Here is a 19091-nt window from a genome sequence, read left to right as displayed (position 1 = left end):
CCTAGGCCCCTTGGCACCAGGGATATCATGGGACTCTTGTTTTGGCCAATGGAGTGTAAGCACAAGTGGGGAGGGAGCTGTCCTCCTCCCCAGGGACTGGAACCAGCACCTCCATCTCGGACCACGAGGTAGGTCTGGAATAGAGGCCGTCACAGCAGGGAGCGGGCCAAAAGGAGCCCGGGCCCCTGACGGCCCGTGGGTCCCCGACCGCCCACTTGGACACGAAACAAAACTCAAACCCCGGCCTGCTCTCCCGTGGTTATCCCGGGCTTGCCGTCATTGTGCCTTCCCGCTAACAGATTCCCTGCTGCACAGTAGGTGCACAATATTCTTTCGAACGACTGTCTAGGCCGAGAGGTACGGGAGCTGAGCCGGGGCTGGGGCGGCGTGGCCCTGTGCCTGTGTGTCCTCAGCGTTACTGGGAAGGTGGACTGGCCCAGGTTTTATGCGATCTCTGCCTCTTCCTCTGCTGGGGGGGGGTGGGGTGGGGTGTGTCATCTTACCCACTCCAGAACTTGCCTGCTGTGCGGGCGGAGCTTCTGCAAGCCAGCTCTGGCCTGCCCCCACCCCTCGCTTCCTCCTCCCCTGGAGAGAAGGACGGAGTCTGATAGGTGGGTTCGGAATGGCAGGCAGGCAGGCACAGCCGCTTCCTGCCCCTCGTCTCTTGGGAGTCAGGCGCTGATTGGCCGAACACCTTCTGCTCTGCCCCTCCGGGACTGCTTGTGTGCAAGTGGGTCCCATAGGACAAGGCCGTGGTGGTGGCCTCCCAGTGCCCGCAGGGCCTGATTCTGGGGCTCAGTGTTAGGAACTGCCCCGGCAGGTCCTCCCGTGTATGATGCTAAGGTGACATCTGTCTCTCATCTTGCTGCTTTGACGTGCTTCCCGATGGCTGCAGAACTCAGGTTGGAGAAGGGCAAGGCATTTATTTGTCCGGCGACCCCCAGCAGCAGCCGTCACCTCTGACTGTGGGGGACGCCGGGGCCAGACAGGGAGTGTCAGAGCACCGGAGCATGCAGATGGCCCTTCCGCCAAGTGCCCAGAGCCTCTCTGACCCTCTGCAGCTTTCGGTGGCCACCGTGTTTCTCGCTGCCCTATGGGAGCCAACCACCATGGGGACGGCCCCTCTGGTCTGACCTCCTGGGCGGACGTGGAAGCAGTTTGCACAGGTTTGGCAGATCTGGCCACGCCTGTGTGCAGGGGACACCCGCTGGGTCACCTTAGGGTGTGGGGAGGGTCTCTGTGGGGGGAGAGGGCCAGTTTGGGGTGCAGACGCCCTGAGGGCTGTGTTCCGGAAGTCTTTGGCCCAGGTCTTCTGCGTCCCAGCTGGAGCTCTCCTAGCTGCGCTGATCTGTAGGAGATAAAGGGAGCCGGCTAGAACCGCACCCTAAGCTGCTGACCAGGCCTGAGATCAGTCAGCTTGGTGTCTGGCCGCTCTTCTCGGGGTGCCCACACTCCTCATTCTGCACTCCCCCCACCTCAGGGCCCCCGACCCCTCCTGCACGAAGGGCTCAGGAAGGTCTGGCGTGCCTCCCACTCCCGCCCTTGCAGGAGGGACAGGCCAGCAGGGAGAGGCCCTGTCCAGCCTGCACGTTGGACCCTGGGCTTGCCTGCCTCAGCCCCTGGCACTGGGCCCTCAGGTTCTGCTTCCCACTGCCCCCAGCCTCTCCCTTGTGCCCGGGGTCTTTGGGGAGCCGCCTGTCTCTAGAAGCCTCTCACCTGTGCCCAGGTCTTTGGGGAGCCGCCCCGTCTCCAGGAAGAGCCAGAGGTTGCTGCATCTGTGCGACTCCACTCGGGTCACCCAATAGCTGGCCACTGAGCCTGTGACTGGGGACAGGGGCAGGGGCCAGTGGGCTGTGGGCCTGGGTCTCTGCACTTCTCAGGGAAAGGGGACCTGGGCAGATGGTGGTGGTGGACTCGGCAGGACGCCCACTGAGAACTGGGACCCCATCCCAGGAGGCATGCCTCCCACCCCTGCCGAAGAGCCAGCATCCCCTCTGGCAATCAGGTGCATTTCCAAGGCCATAGGCACACGCCCCGGAGTACCCACCTACGGCCACCAGCACCTTCCACTGGAAGGGGTACGGAAACTTCCTCTGAAGGAACATCTGCAGGCCGAAGGTTGCACCGGTGCCTGCCAAGAGCCAAGGTCCCCTTCAGCCAGCCTGTCCACGAGGTGCTGAGCGCCCCCGGCCCCTGTCAGGCTCCCAGCACCTGACGCCACCTGCCGGGGAGTCAGGGTGAGACAGGAGGGCGAGGTCTCTCCATACCCTAGGACACGGGGACCCAGCCTACCTGTGACAAAGGTGAAAATGCCCTTCACGAAGGCGCTCGACTGGCACGCGGCATACTCCCGGAGTCCCTGGGATGAGGGAGGGGGTTGAGGGCTCAGTTCCCCTCCCGCTTCTTTTACCGTCCCTCCCGTCCCTCCTTCGGGCCGTAAGGAAGGAGACCTCATCGTGAGGCCCTGAGGGCTTGGACACATCCCACCTGCCTGCATGTCCACCCAGGATGCCCCGGTCCCCACAGCAGGAGGCTCCCCCCCCTCTGTCCCTGTCCCTCTTCCCTGACGAGGACGCCTCCCCCCCCCCCCCCTACGGATCCTCTACCCGCTCCGCTCAGGTCAGCTGCTGAGGTCGGGGGCCCGCGTTCCAGGCGGCCTTCTCACCGGGTGCTTGGCGGCCACGGCGTCGTCCACCCGGGACAGGCCCAGGTTCACCATGTCTGGCGGGTCACCGGGAGCCAGCGGGCGAGCCTGCGCAGGACCCGGCGGAGGGGGCGGGGCCGAACAGAGGGACGGGCCTGCGCAGGATCCGGCGGAGGGGGCGGGGCCGAACAGAGGGGCGGGGCCTGCTCAGGACACGCGGAGGGGGCGGGAGCGAGAAGAGGGGCGGAGCCTGTGTCGGAAGAGGGGGGTGGGGGGGGCTAGGGTCCTGTCTGAAGGTGGGAAAGGGTGGGGGTGATGGTGGATAGTCTGGGCGATGGGACTCAGGTGGCCTTTGAAGTAGAAGGGGAGTGAGGCTGGGTCCTGGCCAGGTCTTCTGGGGGAGATTGACCATCAGTTTAGATCGCTGGTCAGAACGTTGAAGTCCCAGCTGGCACAGGGACCTGGGAATGGACAGATTCCCTGGGCTATTGGGTCCTGTGTGACATGTGGGCAGGTCTAGCTTACCTGTATGCCCCAGCCACGGTGGAGAGGCAAAGCTACCTCCTGGCCTGAGGATGAGGCCAGGCCTGAGCTGTTTTCCTGACTCGGGGGCAGTGCCTGTCCAGTGGCCAAAGCTGGGCATTCTGGGTGAGGCAAGACCCCTCCTTTGAGGCTCCGGCCCTTTACTAAATGGTCATGTTGACCTTAAGAATGAAAGTTATTTTACCAGCAGATATGGGTTGATTGGGGAATAGCACAGAATCGCAATTTGGGATATGCGAGCTAACGGCAAAACCACAGACAAGTCCAACAAAGGAGAGAAACATTGTTTTATGGAGAAGAAGGAAATGGGAGGGGTCCTGAACCAAAGCCCACTGGAGAAAAGCAAGGGTTCAGGGTGATGGAGACTTTTCACAGGCTGAGTTGCAGGGGCCTGGATTTCTTGTAGGAGGGGTGGTGTAGGTCTTTGCCATGGGGCCTGTAACTTGTGATTTTCCCCGATTGACCCTGTATGGCGTGGCTCCTCTGTGGGCCGGGAGAGGCAGGGCTGACTTGGAGGGTGGTAGCCCTGTCCTCACCCCCAGACCCACTACCTTCACCTGCGCACACAACAGGGGAGGGTGGGCTGCCGGCTGGCGCCCCCACCCCCTCCCCGGCACCCCAAGGAGGCCATCCTGTGCCGTCCACACGCCCTTTGCCAGGATGGGCTTCTCCTGCTCTTCCTACCCCCTGCCTCCCACACGCCCACTCCTTAGAGGGTGTGCCTGTGCCTGTGCACGTGTGTGTGTGTGCGTGTGCTGACACGTCTGCGCGAGCCCCTCTTACCTGGACAGGGGCCTCCCTCCTGGCCCGGGGCCCTGGAGGGGAAGAGACGGAGGAGAGACACAAGGGTCCAGAGAGCAGGCCACCCCGTTTCTCTGCGCGTGCTGCTCCCTGGTTCCAGGTCGGGTACCCCACAGTGGCCTCTCACTAACGAGGTGGGGTCAGCCCCTCTCCTGCCTGGCTGTGCCCTCTTCTGGCCTGGAGGACACCATCCCCTTCCTCCTCCCCTCTGCTTCCTCCCCTCCTCACATCCCTCTCCTCCCCCCTCTCCCCTCGTCCTCTCCTTTTCCCCATTTCTCCCTCCTCCCCTCCCCTCCCCTCCCCTCCTTCTCTCCCTCCTTCTGTCCTCCCACCCCTCCCCTCCTCCTCCTCCCTTCTCCACTCCCCCCTCCCCTCTTCCCTCCCTCTTTCTCTCCTCTTCCTCCTTCTCTTCTCATTCCCATACTTAGTGTGGCTGCCCCAACAAAACCGGAGGCCCGACACATGGGAGGATCTCCAGACCCCGGGTGGGGCAGCTGCCAGTGGGCCAGAGGCTGACTTGAGGCAACCTGGTGGTTGAGGTCGCCACCTAGCCCCACAGGTGCTCTCATGGGTTCGAGCTCTAGGGCCTGCCATCAGGTGCATGACACGTCACCCAGGTTTGGCAAGAGGAGGAGGCAGGGGCGCCTGACTGCTGAACAGTGGGGGGCTGGGACGACCCAGGCCCGCAGAGCCCACGTCCTGACTGCCCTGCACGCTGAAGCTGGGGCAGGGTCACGGTGGCCTGCAGCCTGTGATCGGGGTGCTGAAGGTACCTGAGGGACAGGAGCATTGGAGGCAGCTGCCTGGTTTGGATTCCAGGTGAGGGTGGGGGCAGGGGCCCCTCCTGAAGCCCCAGGCAGAGATGCCCAGCCCCGACCCATTTCCTGGAGGGACACAGAGGGCACCCACAGATTAGGAGAAAGTGGGTCGTGTGTTTACACAGAAACTATGCACACGTGGGTGGGGTGCAGGGGACCCTGAGGGCCCGTGCAGGAACCTAGAGCTGGGAGCAGCAGAGCTGACCCACCCAGGTCAAAGGGTGCAGGGGAGGACCGGTTCTAGAAGGTCAAGGTGAACTGTGTAGGTGAGGCCCCCAGTGACCATAGGGAGGATCTGGCCTCTGCCCTCCCAGCTGCTGCAAGGGCTCCCTGGGGTGGAGTCTGACTAGGCAGGGGTCCAGGGGGCCCTTGACATGTCAGCACAGTTCGGGCTCCCTCTGTGGTCAGCAGGGTGGAGGCACGGAGACCTGGAGACTGCTTCTCCCCCGAGGGCAGAGGTCTGGGGGCAGAGAGCAGTGCCACGAACCTGACGGCTGGGCCTGGGGGAGACGGTCAGCAGCCCCGAGCCACCAAAACCAGTGAGAAGTGTCTGGAAGGATCCTGCAGCTCCTGGATCGGTAGGAAGCTGGAGAACCAAGCCCGTGGGGTCTGGGACAGCTCTGGTGAGTGGAGATGGACAGAACAAGAACCTCCAAGGGAAGTGTTGGGTCTGAGCCACGCTGGGGGTGCCGGCTCCAACCAACCCCTGAGTCCCAGGGCTCCTGCCCGCAGGGCTCAGACCCCAGGGTGGGGGCAAAGGCGCTGCTGGGCAAGGTGGCAACCCCCACACCTGTCCCCTTGGCCTTCACAGCATGACTCTGGGAGGGGCCGAGGCAGGGAAGCCAGATGGCCCCTCGCCCACCAATTCTGTCCTCAGTGGCTGCTGGCTCGAGCTTGGCACAAGGGCAGGAGCAGGTGAAGGGTGCTCGGGGGAGCCCCGGTTCCTGCCTCCTGGGTGGTTGTGCTGCAGTTGGGCGGGGCCCAGGGCCCACCCCTCCACACAGCCTGCAGGGGAGGGGGTCCCCCCGCCCTCACCCCTCCCTACCTCTCACCAGGAGCTGCTGGAAGTCCCTGCTTCCCTTTGAGAGGGGAGGAGGTGGCCTCTTCATGGCCAGAGCCTTCCTTGACCCACAGTAGGGCCTCCTCCTCAGCCCGCAGGGCATCTCTGTCTGACTTGGCCCCAGAAGGCACACGGAGGAAAGGCCAGGGTGTGGCCCGGGTTTCGGAGAGCTCGCCTTCCCTGCATCTTTTCACATCTGGAGCTGGACCAGCCCTGGCAGAGTGGGCAGGGCATAGGGGCTCAGCTTGTCTGGGGCAGCCCTGGAGGGCAGACTGGCCTTTCCTGGATGGCACCCACCCCCGCAGCACTGGGGCTGGGGCCCCGCTCCCCTGTGCCCCTGGTCTGCCCCGGGGGGCTGAGAGGGCGATGCCACCTGCTCAGTGCCCACCCATTGTCAAGAAAGAGCCCCCCCGCCCCCGCCCCAGCCCTGGGGCCAGGGTGTCTCTGCAGGTGAGGGGGGAGAGGCTGCAGAAGCCATAGCCGGACGCACCCCTGCCTCCAGGGAGGCCACCCTTCAGTGCCTTGGGCCTTCTCTGTGCATGCCTGCCCCCGGTGGGCTGTCTGTGCCCGGGCCCTCTTGACCGCGTCTGGAGTAGGGGTGGGGCAAGAGGCGGGCTTCACGTGTGCATTTTCTTTTTCCCGGAATTAAGTCTGTGGCTCTGTCTGTGTCATAACCTGTGTCGTCCGTGAAGGCCAGGATGGCCTCCAGCAGCATGTGTCATTTCTGACAGTGTGGGGTTTACTTCGCGACCCCACAGCTCAGCCATAAGCGTGCGCGGGGGCCGGGCAGCCCCGGCTGGGGGAGACCCAGACCCATTGACCAGTCACTCGGGACCCCTGGCCCCGGCAGCCACCGATGGCCTTTCTGTGGGTCCGCAGAACGGGGTGGCTCGGGTCTCTGTGTCTCTGCACGACGCGCTCGAGGCTCATCAGCGACGCGGCCGGTCGGTCCTCGGTCCTCCCTGTTCTGGGCGCTGTCCCCCACTCTGTTTGTCGTTCACTGCCGCCGAGCCCGCCTGCAGTTTGAAGCGGGTTTCCAGTCCCAGGACTACCACGATCCCGGTGGGCCGGACGCCCCGCCCGAGCCCTTCCTCAGCTCAGGGTCCAGCCAGAGGGGAGCACCCCCCCCATCTCCCCATGCACAGAGCCTGCTGTGTGTGCCTGTGGAGCACTGCCCTCCAGGGCGCTGGGCGGGCAGGACGGGGGAGGCCCGGCAGCTGCCCCCTGCGTGGACTCTGGGGGGCTCGGGGGACGAGGCCGCGGCCTCGAGGGCCTGCTGCGGCCAGGGACAAGGCAGGCTGAGGCCACCCACACAGCCTGTGCCCGGGGCCGCGAGTGCTGCGGTGTCTCCGGAGGCCACGGTGTGTAGCGCCCCCCGCTGGCCGACGTGACTTTCCTCCCTCGTTCATCCGCAACTGTGAACAGAGAATCCCCTGTGGGGCCTCAGAAGCCAACGGGACACCAGAGCTCCCGTTGTCACCGAGTTTATAGCATGTGCAGCAGGAGGAGAGTAAATAAACACGGAGGAAAATATTAAGCTCAAAGCCCGGAGGAAACAGACCGGGGGTGGGGTGCACGCTGGGGTGCGAGGAGGGCTGCTTGGAGGAGGCAGAGGCCGGAAGCCGCCCCGGGAGCAGCAGGCTCCCGCGGGTGCTGGAAGGGCCGCAGGGCCAGGGGGCCGATGCCGCCAGAGTCTGGGTTTCATCCCAGGTGCCCCGACGGACGACTCGGGAGGGTCGTAAGCAGGGATGCGCCAGATCTGTGCCCCTCAGGGTTCGCTCCGGCCACGGTGTGGAGAGCACGTCCCGGGGGGCGAGGAGCAGGGGGGCCGGCGGGTGGCCGAATGGCACTCAAGACCCCGGTCGGGGCACGCCGGTGGCAGGTGTGTCTTCCGTGGGTTGGGGCGCTGCCTCACACCTCTGAGGCTCCTCAGGGGGGTCTGTCCCTCGGTCCTCGCTGGCTGGAGGAAGGAGTGAAGCACCACCCCGGCATAGCAGTCCTGTGGCTGGAGGTCACGTCTGTCCTGCCCCCACCCTTTCCTTGGAGCTCTGGACTTGGGGCCTGGGGACTTGGGGCCTGGGGACTTGGGGGCTTGGGGACTTGGGGGCTTGGGGACTTGAGGCCTGGGGACTTGGGGTGTGGGGACTTGGGGCCTGGGGACTTGGAGCTCTGGAGTTGGGGCCTGGGGACTTGGGGTGTGGGGACTTGGGGCCTGGGCACTTGGGGTCTGGGGACTTGGGGACATGGGAACTTGGAGCTCTGGACTTGGGGCCTGGGGACTTGGGGCTGGGGACTTGGGGTGTGGGGTCTTGGGGACTTGGCACTTTGGCCTTCCTGTCCCCCAACCCAAGTGGTGTGTTTTTGAGGAAGGTCTTGTAGCTTGTGCGTGTGTGTTTTAAACAAGGTATGATTTACGTACGGTAGGACTCACTTTCTGGGGACAGATCTGCGGGTTTTGACAGATGCAGGCACATGGCCAGCAGGGTCCGGGCTCCAAAAGTGTCCGCGTGCCCCTCTGCCCTCCGCCGCTCCACCACCCCTGTTCTTGCCACCAGAGCGGCTTCTGTTCCCAGGGACGTGCCTATTCTGGCAGGTCCGTGGCCTTTCCGGAGAGGCTTCTCTCACTCAGCAAACGCATCTGGGATTTGTCTAAGCTCTTTACCCGAGCGGATGGTTTGGGCTTTTCATTCGCTCCCGGCACGGAGGGACCCCTCTCGTCCACTCACCCACTGAAGACGTTTGCTTGTCTCCGCTTTTTAGTGGTTGTGACTAGAGCCCTCCGAACATCCGCGTGCGGGTTCATTTCTCTTGCGTCAGTGCCGAGGTGCGCGACTGCCTGGGACAGGACCAGCTCCCTTTGTGAGAATCTGCCACACCGTTTTCCAGGGTGGCGCCTGGCTTTTCCCGCCCAGCGGCCGCAGGAGGGTGTATTTGCAGGCGGCCCTGCCACCTGAGGGCCACGCAGCGCGTCTCGCGTCAGAGCGGCTCCCCCTTCCTGTCCCCTGACTGATGGGCGTATTTTCACGTGCTTACTTTCCTCCTGATGTTTTCTTTGGTGAAGTGGTTTTTCAAATCTTTTGCCTGTTTTTTTTTTTTTTTCTAACTTGGATTGTTTGTTTTTCTTATCATTGCGTCTGTCTCAAGAGTTCTTTATACATTCAGGATTTAAGCCCTTTATCAGATGTGTGTTTTGAAAATATTTTCATGGGAAGGCTTTTCCTGTGTTGTACCCAGTGACTCTGGGGCCTGGCCGCACTCGGAAGCACCCCCCTCCCACCCTCCACCCACCCCAGCGGGGGGACCCTTCCACTCTGAAGCACTCGGTAGTGTCGGCCCTCCCTGGGACCCCTGCCCCCGATCAGAGGTGTCGGGGCGCTGTGCCCCCGAGGACACAGGGTGGTCGCAAGTAGTGTCTCTGGGTGCTCTGCGTGTGTGCACCCAAGAGGTCACTGGGGAGCCCCCACCAGCCCATGGCGCCTCCTTGGCGATGCCCACGCCTACAGGCTTATGCAACCCTTGATAAGGTGGTTGTGATACCATAATCCACCCAGACTGGCGGCTCAGCTCCACCCTCCAGACGGGCTGCTGGAGGCCCAGTTGGTGGCTGGGTAGGGGGCGGTGGGGTCTAGAGCGAGGGGCACCCAGGCCTCCGACGTCCCCTCTGTCGCAGCTGGCCCGGGCAGGCTCTGCTCCTAGGTGAGGCCTCGAGGCCTGGCCGATGGTGACTCCGTTGCAGTGTGGGGAGGAGGGACTGAGGACTTTGGGGGCCCAGACCTTGAGTGGGACCCTCTGGCTGGAGCATCCCCGAGGGGGTCCCGAGCCCCAGCCAGGCTGGAGGTGGATGGAGGCCAGGCTGCTGTCTCTGCTTCGTCCTCGGCGACTGCGTGGCAGGCCTGGGGCACAGATCCTCAGACCGGGTCAGAAGAGGGGAGAGCTCACCTCTCTGGGGGCCTCCAGGAAATGACCCCTGGGGCGGGGGCGGGGGCGGGGGCCGGGGGGGGGGCGCTCTTGAGTGATCGTGCCAGACAATGGACAAAGGGGACTGGGGTTTCCAGAGCCAAGTGCCTTCTGAGCCCAGCTGGTGGGCCGGGCTATAAAGCCTGGCCTCCCGGGGCTCCGACCGAGCCCGAGGGCAGACATGGCGGCCAAGCTCGTCCTCCTGGGCCGCGTCCTGGTGCTGCTCTGGGTGTCCGTGGCTTGGGCCGACGTCCTGGTGCAGCCCGATTTTGATGCCAAGAAGGTAACAGAGGCCGCTGCACTGTGCCACAGGTGGGGTGGGGGCTGAGCCCACGGCAACGCTCCACCACGGGGTGACGGCTGCCGCTGCTGGCCACGGGCGCCTGCTCTGTGCCTTGGGCCTGCAAACCCGGGGGTCGTCTCTCCATTTCATCCTGAAACGACCCCGTGGGGATAATTACTGAGCCATTTCACAGCCGGGGGAAGTGAGGCCACGCCACCCGCCCAGGTAGGTGGCAGAACAGGGGCTCGGACCAAGAGACAGGTGCTCAGAGACCCCGGGCCGCGTGGTTCCCGACAGGCCCGTGTGGCCACGTGGCTTTGGGGCCCTGGGGCCCAGGGCAAGGGGGTCCGGCCTGCGGCCACCGAGCTTCCTTGCAGTTCTCAGGCCGCTGGTACGTGGTGTCCATGGTCTCCGACTGCAAGGTCTTCCTGGGCAAGAAGGACCATCTGCCGATGTCCTCCAGGGTCGTCAAGGCCACGGCAGGTGGCAACCTCAGCGTCCACATGGAGTTCCCCCGGTGAGTGCGGTGGGCCGGGGCGGGGGGGGGGGGGTGTGGGCGAGCCGGGCCGGCGGCCGGGAGTGAACACCGGGCCTGCACCCCCAGGGCTGACGGCTGCAACCAGGCGGACGCCGAGTACCTGAGGGTGGGCTCCCAGGGCCACTTCAGAGTCCCAGGTGGGTCCTGCCCCGCCCGCCTTCAGGGGCCCCTGACGCGGCTTCTCCGTGGGGTGACCCGGACCACCCCCCAGCGCCCTCTCCTGACCGCGCCCTCGCCCTCCGCCCTCCGCCCCTCCCTCGGGCCCAGACGCGGAGGCCGGTGGGGGTGGGGGTCGGCGCCCGGGCCCCAAGCACTTGGCCACGGCTGGCCGGCTTACCCCCTCTGCAGCCCTGGGCTACCTGGATGTGCGGGTCGTGGACACCGACTACAGCTCCTTCGCCGTGGTCTACATCTACAAGGAGCTGGAGGGGGCGCTCAGCACCATGGTGCAGCTGTACAGTGAGGCCCCCCCCCCCCCGCCTCTCCTCCCCACCCAGGCCCCGCCTTCCATCTCCCCCCCCCCCCCCCCCCCGGCCCTGCCCCTTCGGGACCGGCCTCTCCTCAGCCATCTTCCCCAAGTCCAAGCCGAGAAGGACCGGGGGTGGGTGGTGGGACCCCACAGCTCTTCGGATGGGTCAAGGTTGGCTCGAGGGGCCTCTGGGGCCCAGGCCCCCTGTGGGTGGGGACGCCCCTCCCCCTTCCCTGCCCGGCCCCACTGCCTGAGAGCTAAGCGGGGGCTGAGATCCTGTTTCGCTTTAATTTCTGAGGGCCTTGGCAGAGGGGGGCCAGGGGCTCCCCAAGGTGCAGAGGTTGGGGTGAGGGCTGGAAGCTGGTTTCGGGAGCCCGAGGGATGTGGGGCCCAGGGGGATGTGGCCCTGGGAAACAGCCAGGCCATCCCCGTCTCCCAGACGCTCTTGTGTGAATTAGGAAAGGACACCCCTCTGGGTGGCTTCCAGTCCCCACTGGGCTCTCAGCCAGGCAGGCACTTTTGTGCAGTGCACAACCTGCGCAATCTTGGGTGGCGGACCTGCCCCCAACTCTCAAGGAAGGGACCTCTGTCTCCCCTGCCCCCCACCTCCGTGAGCCACAGAGCTCACAGCGGCCCTGCTCTGCCCCAGGCCGGACCCAGGAAGCCAGTCCCCAAGCCGTGAAGGCCTTCCGGGACTTCTACCCCACGGTGGGGCTTCCCGACGACATGGTGGCCATGCTGCCCAAGTCAGGTACACGGGCCAGGGTCTACGCAGTCCCCAGCCCCCAGCCCCCTTCCCTGCTAGGTTGGCAGGCCCTCGCCCTCCTGCCCGCAGCCCCTCCTTCCCCACAACACACACTGCAGAAGAGGTTTCAGGCAGCTGGGAAGGGAGAGTCTTTCAGAGGGTGGGGCTGTTTGGGGGCCCAGGGCCCCCAGGGGTTAGGGGCCGCAGGAGGCAGTGACAGTCCCGGCCGGCCCAGCCTCACCGCTGTCTTCCTTCCCACAGACACATGCTCCTCTGGGGACAAAGAGGCTCCCTGAGTCCTCGGGAGACCCACCGTGGCCCTTCCCAGGTAGGAGGGAGATGGGGTACGTCCTCTGTCCTGTTCTCCGGCACCTGTCCGGGCAGCTCCTGGCCACCCCTCTGTCTGCCTGTCACCCTGCCTCCTGCTCTGCACGTGCGGACCCCACCCCCCACTCCTCCCGCCCCCTGTTCGGCCTGGCCATCCACTCTTGTGATTCAGGCCTCAGCTCACACGTTACCTCCTCCAGGAAGCTTCCTCTGACTTCCTACGGCTGCCATAACAAATCACCACATACCGGTGGCTTCAAAGGACAGAAATGTATCCCCTCCGCCGTTCTGAGGCCGCAGGTCCAAAGTCAAGGAGGGGGCAGGGCTGGCCCCTTCTGGAGGCTTCAGGGGAGAACCTGGCCTCTCCCGGCGTCTGGTGGTGCCGGAGGTCCTTGGCGTCCCTTGGCTTGTAGACCCGTCCCTGCCACCTCTGCCTCGGCTGTCACATGGCCGCCCTCCCTCTCTGTGTCTGTGTTCAAATTTCCCTCTTCTTAACGAGGACACCCGTCACGGGATGCGGGGCCCGCCCTCAACCCAGGACGGTGTCGTCTCGGTCCTTAACCGATCACATCTGCAAAGACCCAGACTCCAAGTAAGGTCCCGTTCTGAGGTCCTGGGTGGACGTGAATCTGGGGGGACGCTGTCCGGTGTGCTGTGTGTCCCCACAGTGTGTGGCTCCCTCCCTGGGGTGCTGGGCCTGGGATCTCAGTCTCTCCGGGAGAGTCTCATGAGGTGGGCGCTGCCCGCCATCTTCTTGTTCACTGCCGTCACGGGGCTGGGTCCCAGGAGCCCTTGGGACATGGGCGCGGGTGGACTCTTGGGGACACCCTCCCCCAAAGGGGTCACCAGGAACCCGTGCCGCCCCTTACCAAGTTCGTAGTGTAAAACTTGGGAACCTACGTTAGACGATAGATGACAGGTGAGACGTGACAGTCCTGCAGCGTGGGAGGCCACCCTGCGGCCGCCCTGGCAGGAGAGGGTGGTGGGGGGTGCGTCTTCCTCAGCCTGCGTGCCCGTCGTCCCGCTTTCCCTGGCCGTCCTGGCTATGCACCCAGTGGGGTGTTCGGGCTGTTTTAACTCCCCGTGGCTCTTCAATACGCCTGCCCAGCCTCCCGGCTTTGCCCCTACCACGGGTGCAGCTGTTTTAGGCGGGAGGAGAGGAGGGAGGGAATTGTGCCAAATCACTCACCTTCTGGAAGGCTCTGCCTTTGGAGCGTGTGAGCCCCATCTTCCTGCTGCGTGCCATACCCTGACTTTCAAGATAAAGTGCCCCAATTGGGCCACTCCGGTGCTGAATATGGGGTGTCGTGGCGGCTTAGTGACCGTTCTGGGGCTTTCTTGCCACGCCAGCCCCTTATCTCCTGACAGCGAGCAAGTGAGGCTCCGGGAGTGTGGCAGGTGCCCAGGCCACGGCAAGGTGCTGGACTCAGCCTGGGGCCTCCGGGGCAGCAGCGGAATTGGCTTGCCACGGCCAGGCAGGCGACGTGTGACGGGGGCCGAGAGAGGGGCCCGAGTGTTTGCTGAGTGACTGGGTGCACGCGGTGACGGTGCCTTTCCTGTCCCTGCAGGGTGAGCTGGGGCAGCTGGCCTTGTCGTCCTGAGCTGTCTGGACCCACCCCCCCCCCCCCCCCCGGCCCGCCCTGCCTTGGGTGGCTGCCTCCTCGCCATCTCTGGGCCTCCCTCTTCTGCTCAATAAACGTATTCTGCAGTCTAGTGGGTCCTCACCTCTTTGCAGAGGCCCCTGGGGAGGGCGCAGTGAGCCCCGTCTTGACCCAGAACTCCTGGGGAAACTGAGGCAGGGAGGCGGGCGTGCAGGAGCCACTGGCCACTGGGCACCTCCTGGCTTGAGGGGACAGGAGGCTCCAGCCCGTCTGGCACCTGTGAGGGGCTGCACCGTAGGCGGTCAGCGTCTAACGCCACTGGCCTGGCCCCCGCGCGTTCACGGCGCCTGCAGCTGGGGCTCCGCGGTGCACACACAGACCCCTGGAGGCACAGCGCCCTCCTGCCGCTGGGGTGACCTTGACCTTGGGCGTGTCATACAAACCTCAGTAAGGCCTGGAGACGGGTCATGGTCATGGCTGGTGCCCTCAGGGCCCTCGCCGCTGGCCCGGCCCAGATGCTCCACAGTGGATCCCTGGACACACGGTGAGCTTGTTTCGCTCCTTGTTCGGGAAACTGAGGCACAGAGAGCTCGGTGACTTACCTGGCAAGGAGCCAGGCTGAGGTTCAGGCCCCGGGGTCGGGCTCCAGGGCCTGGGCTCCATGCTGAGCCTCCATGAGACGTAGGGGGCAGGAGAGGCCTCCCTGGGGCCCTGGCCGCTGCTGTCCCCCCCTGCTAGGAGCTGCATCCAGTGAACACACCTCAAAGGGGTGGGGGTGGGGTGGGGCAGGAAGGTAGTGGCGGTTCTGCTTCACGGCTCACGGGCTGGAGCTGGAGGCCATCAGCCACATCAGATGAGGGACATCCGTCCTAGCCCTGCTCCTGCGTATCCACAGACATGTCCCCCGCGCTTCCTGTCCTCCCTCTCCTGCCTGGCCAAGCACGTCCTGGGGGGCCCTCTCCTGTTAGTCTGGGCCGGGAGCAGCCTGGGGCTCAGATCGGCCGGTCCTCAGCCTCCTCGGGGCCCCGCCGCCCCCGCTGTGTCGATGCCCCCCACCCCCCTCCCGGTCTCAGGCGTGCCGGCCAGCCCTGGGCCGCCCCGTCCTAGCTTGACCTTTCCACACCTGCCTGACCCTAAACTGACAGGCTCTGTGGGAGGGCAGTGTCCAGGGTCCAAGGTGGCCGGTCCCCCTGGTGGGTGGGACCTCCCCTTCGGCTGACCAAGCCTGGGGCCATTCCAGGGTGGGCTTTTCTGGCCCCGAAGCTGGGAAGGATCCTTCCTACCGGTCAAGAACCAGGATGCAGCCCCAGACCCCTCCTGGCCACGTGGCACTGTCCCCCTGCTTTGTCGCCAGTACACATGGGGAAACCGAGGCAGCGCAACTTGCCCCGAGTCACACAGCTGGTGGAGCCGGGGCTGCTGTTCACGAAACCATCAACTGGGATAAACTGAAGTTGGGGGGGGTCCAGATGGGGAGGAGGTGGGGCTGGGTCCCGCCACGCTGGCTCGTGTCCTGGCTCGTGTCCTGGCTCGTGTCCTGGTCAGCGTCAGCAAGACAGGGCCGCTCTCGGGCCGGCCTTCTGGGCTCCGGGTCTTACCTGGCTGTGCACCGAGGCCTGAGTGAGTCCGGTGGGGGACGGGCGCGGGGCCTGGCCTGGTTCCTGTCACGGTGGCAGAGGACACAGGCCATAGGTAGGTGTCTGCAGAGGTCCCCGAGCCTCGGCCCCCCCCCCCCGAATCTCCCATGAGTCCTCCCCCTCACCGGGGCTCTGTGCCTCCTCCCTGGAGACCTCCGCGGGGAGAGGGACCCCTCATTCATTTCCCCACCTGGAGGGCAGGGCCCCCATCGGCTCGGTGCTGCCCCGGCCGGATGTACCCGGCCGTCAGGACGTTTCCTCACTGTCCCAAGGCTGATCTGAAAGAGCCAGAAAGAGAAAGCTGTTCTGAGCCCGTGGGGCCTGGGCCCAGCATGCCCCTCGGGCTTGGGGCTGTGGTCCCGAGCCGCCCCATGGGGGTGGGGGGCCTCCTCCCTCCTCCTCTCGGGGACCCCAGGCGGGCCCACCGTGGGGCCGTGGGTGTCCCCGGGAGCTTGCGCAACACCGTCCCGATATAAACCCAGGTGCCTGGGCAGCAGAGGTTCCGTGAGCCGCGATGGACGCGGGGCTGCTGAGTGTCATCCTGGGCACTGTCCTAGTGCGGGTGGAGACGGCCACGCGGGACCTCAGTCTACACAAGGTGGCTCTTCTGTCTTACGTGGACAGGTCGGGCAGGGAGGGGCCAGCGTGTCCGGCTCCGTTGGCCCCGCCTCCGTCCCTCCAGCCCCCAACCGATGCCACAGCAGCCACCCCGGGGGCCCCGGGGCCCACCCAGGTTGCTGAGGGCACGAGGCTCTCCTGGAGACAGGGTGCGAGAGCAAGGACCCAGGGACCGGCAGGGCCAGAGCCCTCCCTGAGCGTTTCCTGTGGGCAGGCCGGCTGGCCCTGCGGGGTCTCCAGGGACCGGGGCTCAGGGTGGTCACCTCCTGCTCCCGGATCGGTGGGGTCGCCCCCACCCTCCATGGCGCCACACCCCGTGGCGCCCAGAAGAGGCTTTCCCAGCGTGGGGCCTTTGGTTCCCGTCTAGATGCTTCTTCGCCAGTCTGTGTTGGCTGCTGAGTCAGGAGCACATCAGAAGGCCCAGAGATGACAGACGTTGGGGACACGAATTCTTTTCTCTTGCAAAACGATCAGTTTCTGAGTTTCAGATGGAAGTTCTGGGCTCCGGGCGGGTGTCCGAAGGCAGAAGTCCCCTTCCCCAGCTGTGCCCTTCCTGCGGGGGGCGGTTGCTGGCTGCCCCCTCCTGTCTTTTGGGCTCCAGCCACTGCTGCCCCTGGCGCCCTGGCCCCAAGGACAGGGCATCGCCGTCTGATGGGCCGGAGGGGCTTGTCAGGAGGGTGGTGACTGTCGCTTTGCCACAAGGGCTTGTTGACCTTTCAGACCTGCCCAGGTGATGTGGGCCTGCTCCCTGACCCTGACCCCGCCCCTGCCCAGGTGGTGTGGGCTCTGTTCCCTTGGACGGGGCTCCAGCTTCTCTGTCTAGATTGTAGGATTTTGGCGAGAAGCTGGTGTGGCCTCCAGCCAAAACCTGGCGCTAAAGACCCCAAAGAGGCTGCAGGCCTTGTTCCTGACCTTGAGTGGAGATGAGCTGACGGGGAAGGCTGCATACGACAGGTGAGGGGCCCCAGGGGGGTTCCCGGGAGCTCCGGCAGGAACAGGCACGTGAGGCCAGCCCCAGGCTGCACCGGCTGTAGCTGCGGGAGCGGGACGGTGTCCCTTTGGTGGACCGGTCCCCGCTGTGTCCAAAACACCAGACCTTGACCCGCTTCCCCAGCCCCACACCCCCAGGCTCCCACAGCTGCCACACGTCGATCTGCTCCTAGACCTGAAGATAAGCGTAGAGTTTTGAAAAAACCCCATTAACTGAAAAGAGAGAAAACAGTGCTAGGGCTCCTGGGGGTCACAGGCCCGGGGGGGGCAGAGGCTGGCAGGGCCCCGGCTCCGCCCCTCCACCACCCTCAGCCTGCCCCAGGCTCTCCTGGGTATGGATCCGCTGCTGGAGCCCTTTCTGAAGACGCGTTCCCCTCTCCGCACCCCTGTGACGGGCCCGGCAGAAAGAACGCAGGCTGGCCTTTCCCTGATGGGCCCTTTGCTCCCTTCCAGCTCAGGAAGTTGTGAGACAGGAAAAATAGTGGGCTCAGAAATAGATGTTTTGGGGAGATCCTGCTTTTCCTGGTAAGAAACGCTGCCCTGTTGTCACAGTTACCACCCCCTGGCCCTGCACGCCAGCTCTCCTCGGCCTTGCCGTTTCCTGCGCTGTTCCTCATGCTGTTCCCTGTGCTCCTCCTCATGCCCCAGACTCTCCCATTCTCTCAGCACAAACTGGGCCATCGTTCAAGGGCTGGGTCCCCCCGGCCCCCTGCCTGGTATTACTGGAGGGTCTGGTGCTGGGCGGGGACGGGATGGAGTCAGACCCTGCCCAACCCGGTGCACGCGGGCTCTCCTCCCCCCGCCCCCCAGGCCACAGGGAGACCCACGTGATAGGCACGGACTGCGAGCAGGACGCCATTCTGAGGGTGTCCCTGCACTGGCAGGGCCAGGATTTCCACGTGCTCAAATACTTTAGTAAGCGCACCCCGCGGTGGGGGCTGGCCTCGCTCCCGCGTCCCGGGGACGGCCCAGCCCAGCCCCCTGGTGTCCCCACAGCTCGGACCCTCGAGGACGAGTACGGACCAGGCTTCTGGAGGTTCCGGGAGTTGACAACAGACATAGGGCTGTACCTGGTGGCCCGGCACGGTGAGCCCCGGGCCTTCCGGGCGGGGGTGGGGCTGGGGACCCCGAGGGTGGGATCCGGGGGCCAGTCCCACAGCACCTCACGCTCCCCTGTCCCGCAGGGAGGTGTGCCAAGCTCCTGAAGGAGGTGAGCCTCGCCCCCCGCTGCGCCGAGCCCCCAGGCTGAGTCTCCCGGCCTGACAGGGGCCCTGGGTCACTCTGGATCCACGCTGCCAGATGGGGACCCTGGAGGCTGGGGGACTGAGGACAGGGCTGGGAGAGGGAAGGGGAGAGGCGGAGCTGGTACGTCCCACCCGGGTGGGGACACAGACCTCGTGTCTCAGGTTCCCACTGTGCTGGCCCATCCCCTGCCTGAGCCCCGAGAGGTGGGGGACTATGACCCTGCTTTGCAGGTAGAGAAACTGAGGCCCAGGGAGGCTGCTCACAGTCATGCAGCTAAGACACGGGCTCCCACCTGTGGCCCCAACCACTGCCCTGAGGCCCTGCCCTCCTGCGTCTCAGGAGCTGATCTAGAGGATCCCCTGACCCCAGGCCAGCATGGTCCGAGGCCCCGCCTGCCTGGCCTGCCTTGGCCCCAGGGGGCGGCTCGCACCCACTCCGAATAAACCCCATGCCAAGCCCACTGCCCTGAGTGTCTTTCTTGGGGAGGCGGGCCCGGGGGGTGACAGGTGGGTGCAGTGGGTGTGTGTCCCATGACTTCCCTGAAGCAGCAGCAAAGCTAAGTGTTGGGTGTTCTTTGTTCACCGTGAACGGTGGTGCGTGTAAACCACTCAGGTCCCGTCCCTGGCTGGACCTTTGCCCAGACAGGACTGGGCTGGGGGGCCGCCTCTGGGCAGGCTGGCTCCCCGTCTGTCCCGTGTTTCCTTCCCTGTGGGGCCCGGGGGCCACACAGCTCAGATGCAGGGTGACAGCCCCCGGAACCTCCCCCCTTCCTGCCCTGAGGGTCTCACCCGGCCCTGCCCTGCTCGGGGCCCACG

The 19091-nt window shown here is 65.3% G+C and overlaps 4 protein-coding genes across 5 annotated transcripts; 2 read left to right on the top strand and 2 right to left on the bottom strand.

Moving 5' to 3' along the window:
* Positions 1–903: 903 nt before the first annotated feature.
* Positions 904–2799, bottom strand: TMEM141 (transmembrane protein 141). The gene is made up of 5 exons (XM_053908571.1): positions 2666–2799; positions 2293–2359; positions 2048–2131; positions 1717–1824; positions 904–1348 (listed from the first exon to the last, which is right to left on the bottom strand). The coding sequence occupies exons 1-5, from the start codon at positions 2717–2719 to the stop codon at positions 1335–1337; spliced, it is 327 nt and encodes a 108-aa protein (XP_053764546.1). The 5' UTR covers positions 2720–2799; the 3' UTR covers positions 904–1334.
* A 1584-nt stretch (positions 2800–4383) lies between these two features.
* LOC128778601 (collagen alpha-1(III) chain-like) lies at positions 4384–6581 on the bottom strand. The gene is made up of 4 exons (XM_053908022.1): positions 6542–6581; positions 5852–6242; positions 5294–5426; positions 4384–4872 (listed from the first exon to the last, which is right to left on the bottom strand). Exons 1-4 carry the CDS (start codon positions 6579–6581, stop codon positions 4582–4584), a joined length of 855 nt encoding a protein of 284 aa, XP_053763997.1. The 3' UTR covers positions 4384–4581.
* Positions 6582–8946: 2365 nt separating this feature from the next.
* LCN15 (lipocalin 15) lies at positions 8947–15244 on the top strand. 2 transcript variants are annotated; one of them, XM_053908564.1, is made up of 8 exons: positions 8947–9562; positions 9922–10106; positions 10484–10623; positions 10711–10781; positions 10993–11103; positions 11763–11864; positions 12120–12186; positions 12386–13745. In XM_053908564.1, exons 2-7 carry the CDS (start codon positions 10005–10007, stop codon positions 12152–12154), a joined length of 561 nt encoding a protein of 186 aa, XP_053764539.1. In that variant the 5' UTR covers positions 8947–9562; positions 9922–10004; the 3' UTR covers positions 12155–12186; positions 12386–13745. The 2 variants fall into 2 exon arrangements, with proteins under 2 accessions (XP_053764539.1, XP_019291455.2); XM_019435910.2 differs by lacking the exon at positions 12386–13745 and adding an exon at positions 13754–15244 and having other exon boundaries at positions 8948–9562.
* Positions 15245–15937: 693 nt separating this feature from the next.
* On the top strand, positions 15938–18736 carry LCN8 (lipocalin 8). The gene is made up of 6 exons (XM_053908021.1): positions 15938–16021; positions 16865–16995; positions 17485–17550; positions 17837–17946; positions 18028–18117; positions 18216–18736. Exons 1-6 carry the CDS (start codon positions 15938–15940, stop codon positions 18278–18280), a joined length of 546 nt encoding a protein of 181 aa, XP_053763996.1. The 3' UTR covers positions 18281–18736.
* The last annotated feature ends 355 nt before the right edge of the window (positions 18737–19091 follow it).

The sequence above is a fragment of the Panthera pardus genome, unplaced genomic scaffold (assembly GCF_024362965.1).
Source record: "Panthera pardus isolate Hobbes unplaced genomic scaffold, ASM2436296v1 HiC_scaffold_20, whole genome shotgun sequence".
NCBI lineage: Eukaryota > Metazoa > Chordata > Mammalia > Carnivora > Felidae > Panthera > Panthera pardus.
Note: the sequence above shows the minus strand (reverse complement) of the source record. Positions and strands in the feature narration are given on the sequence as shown.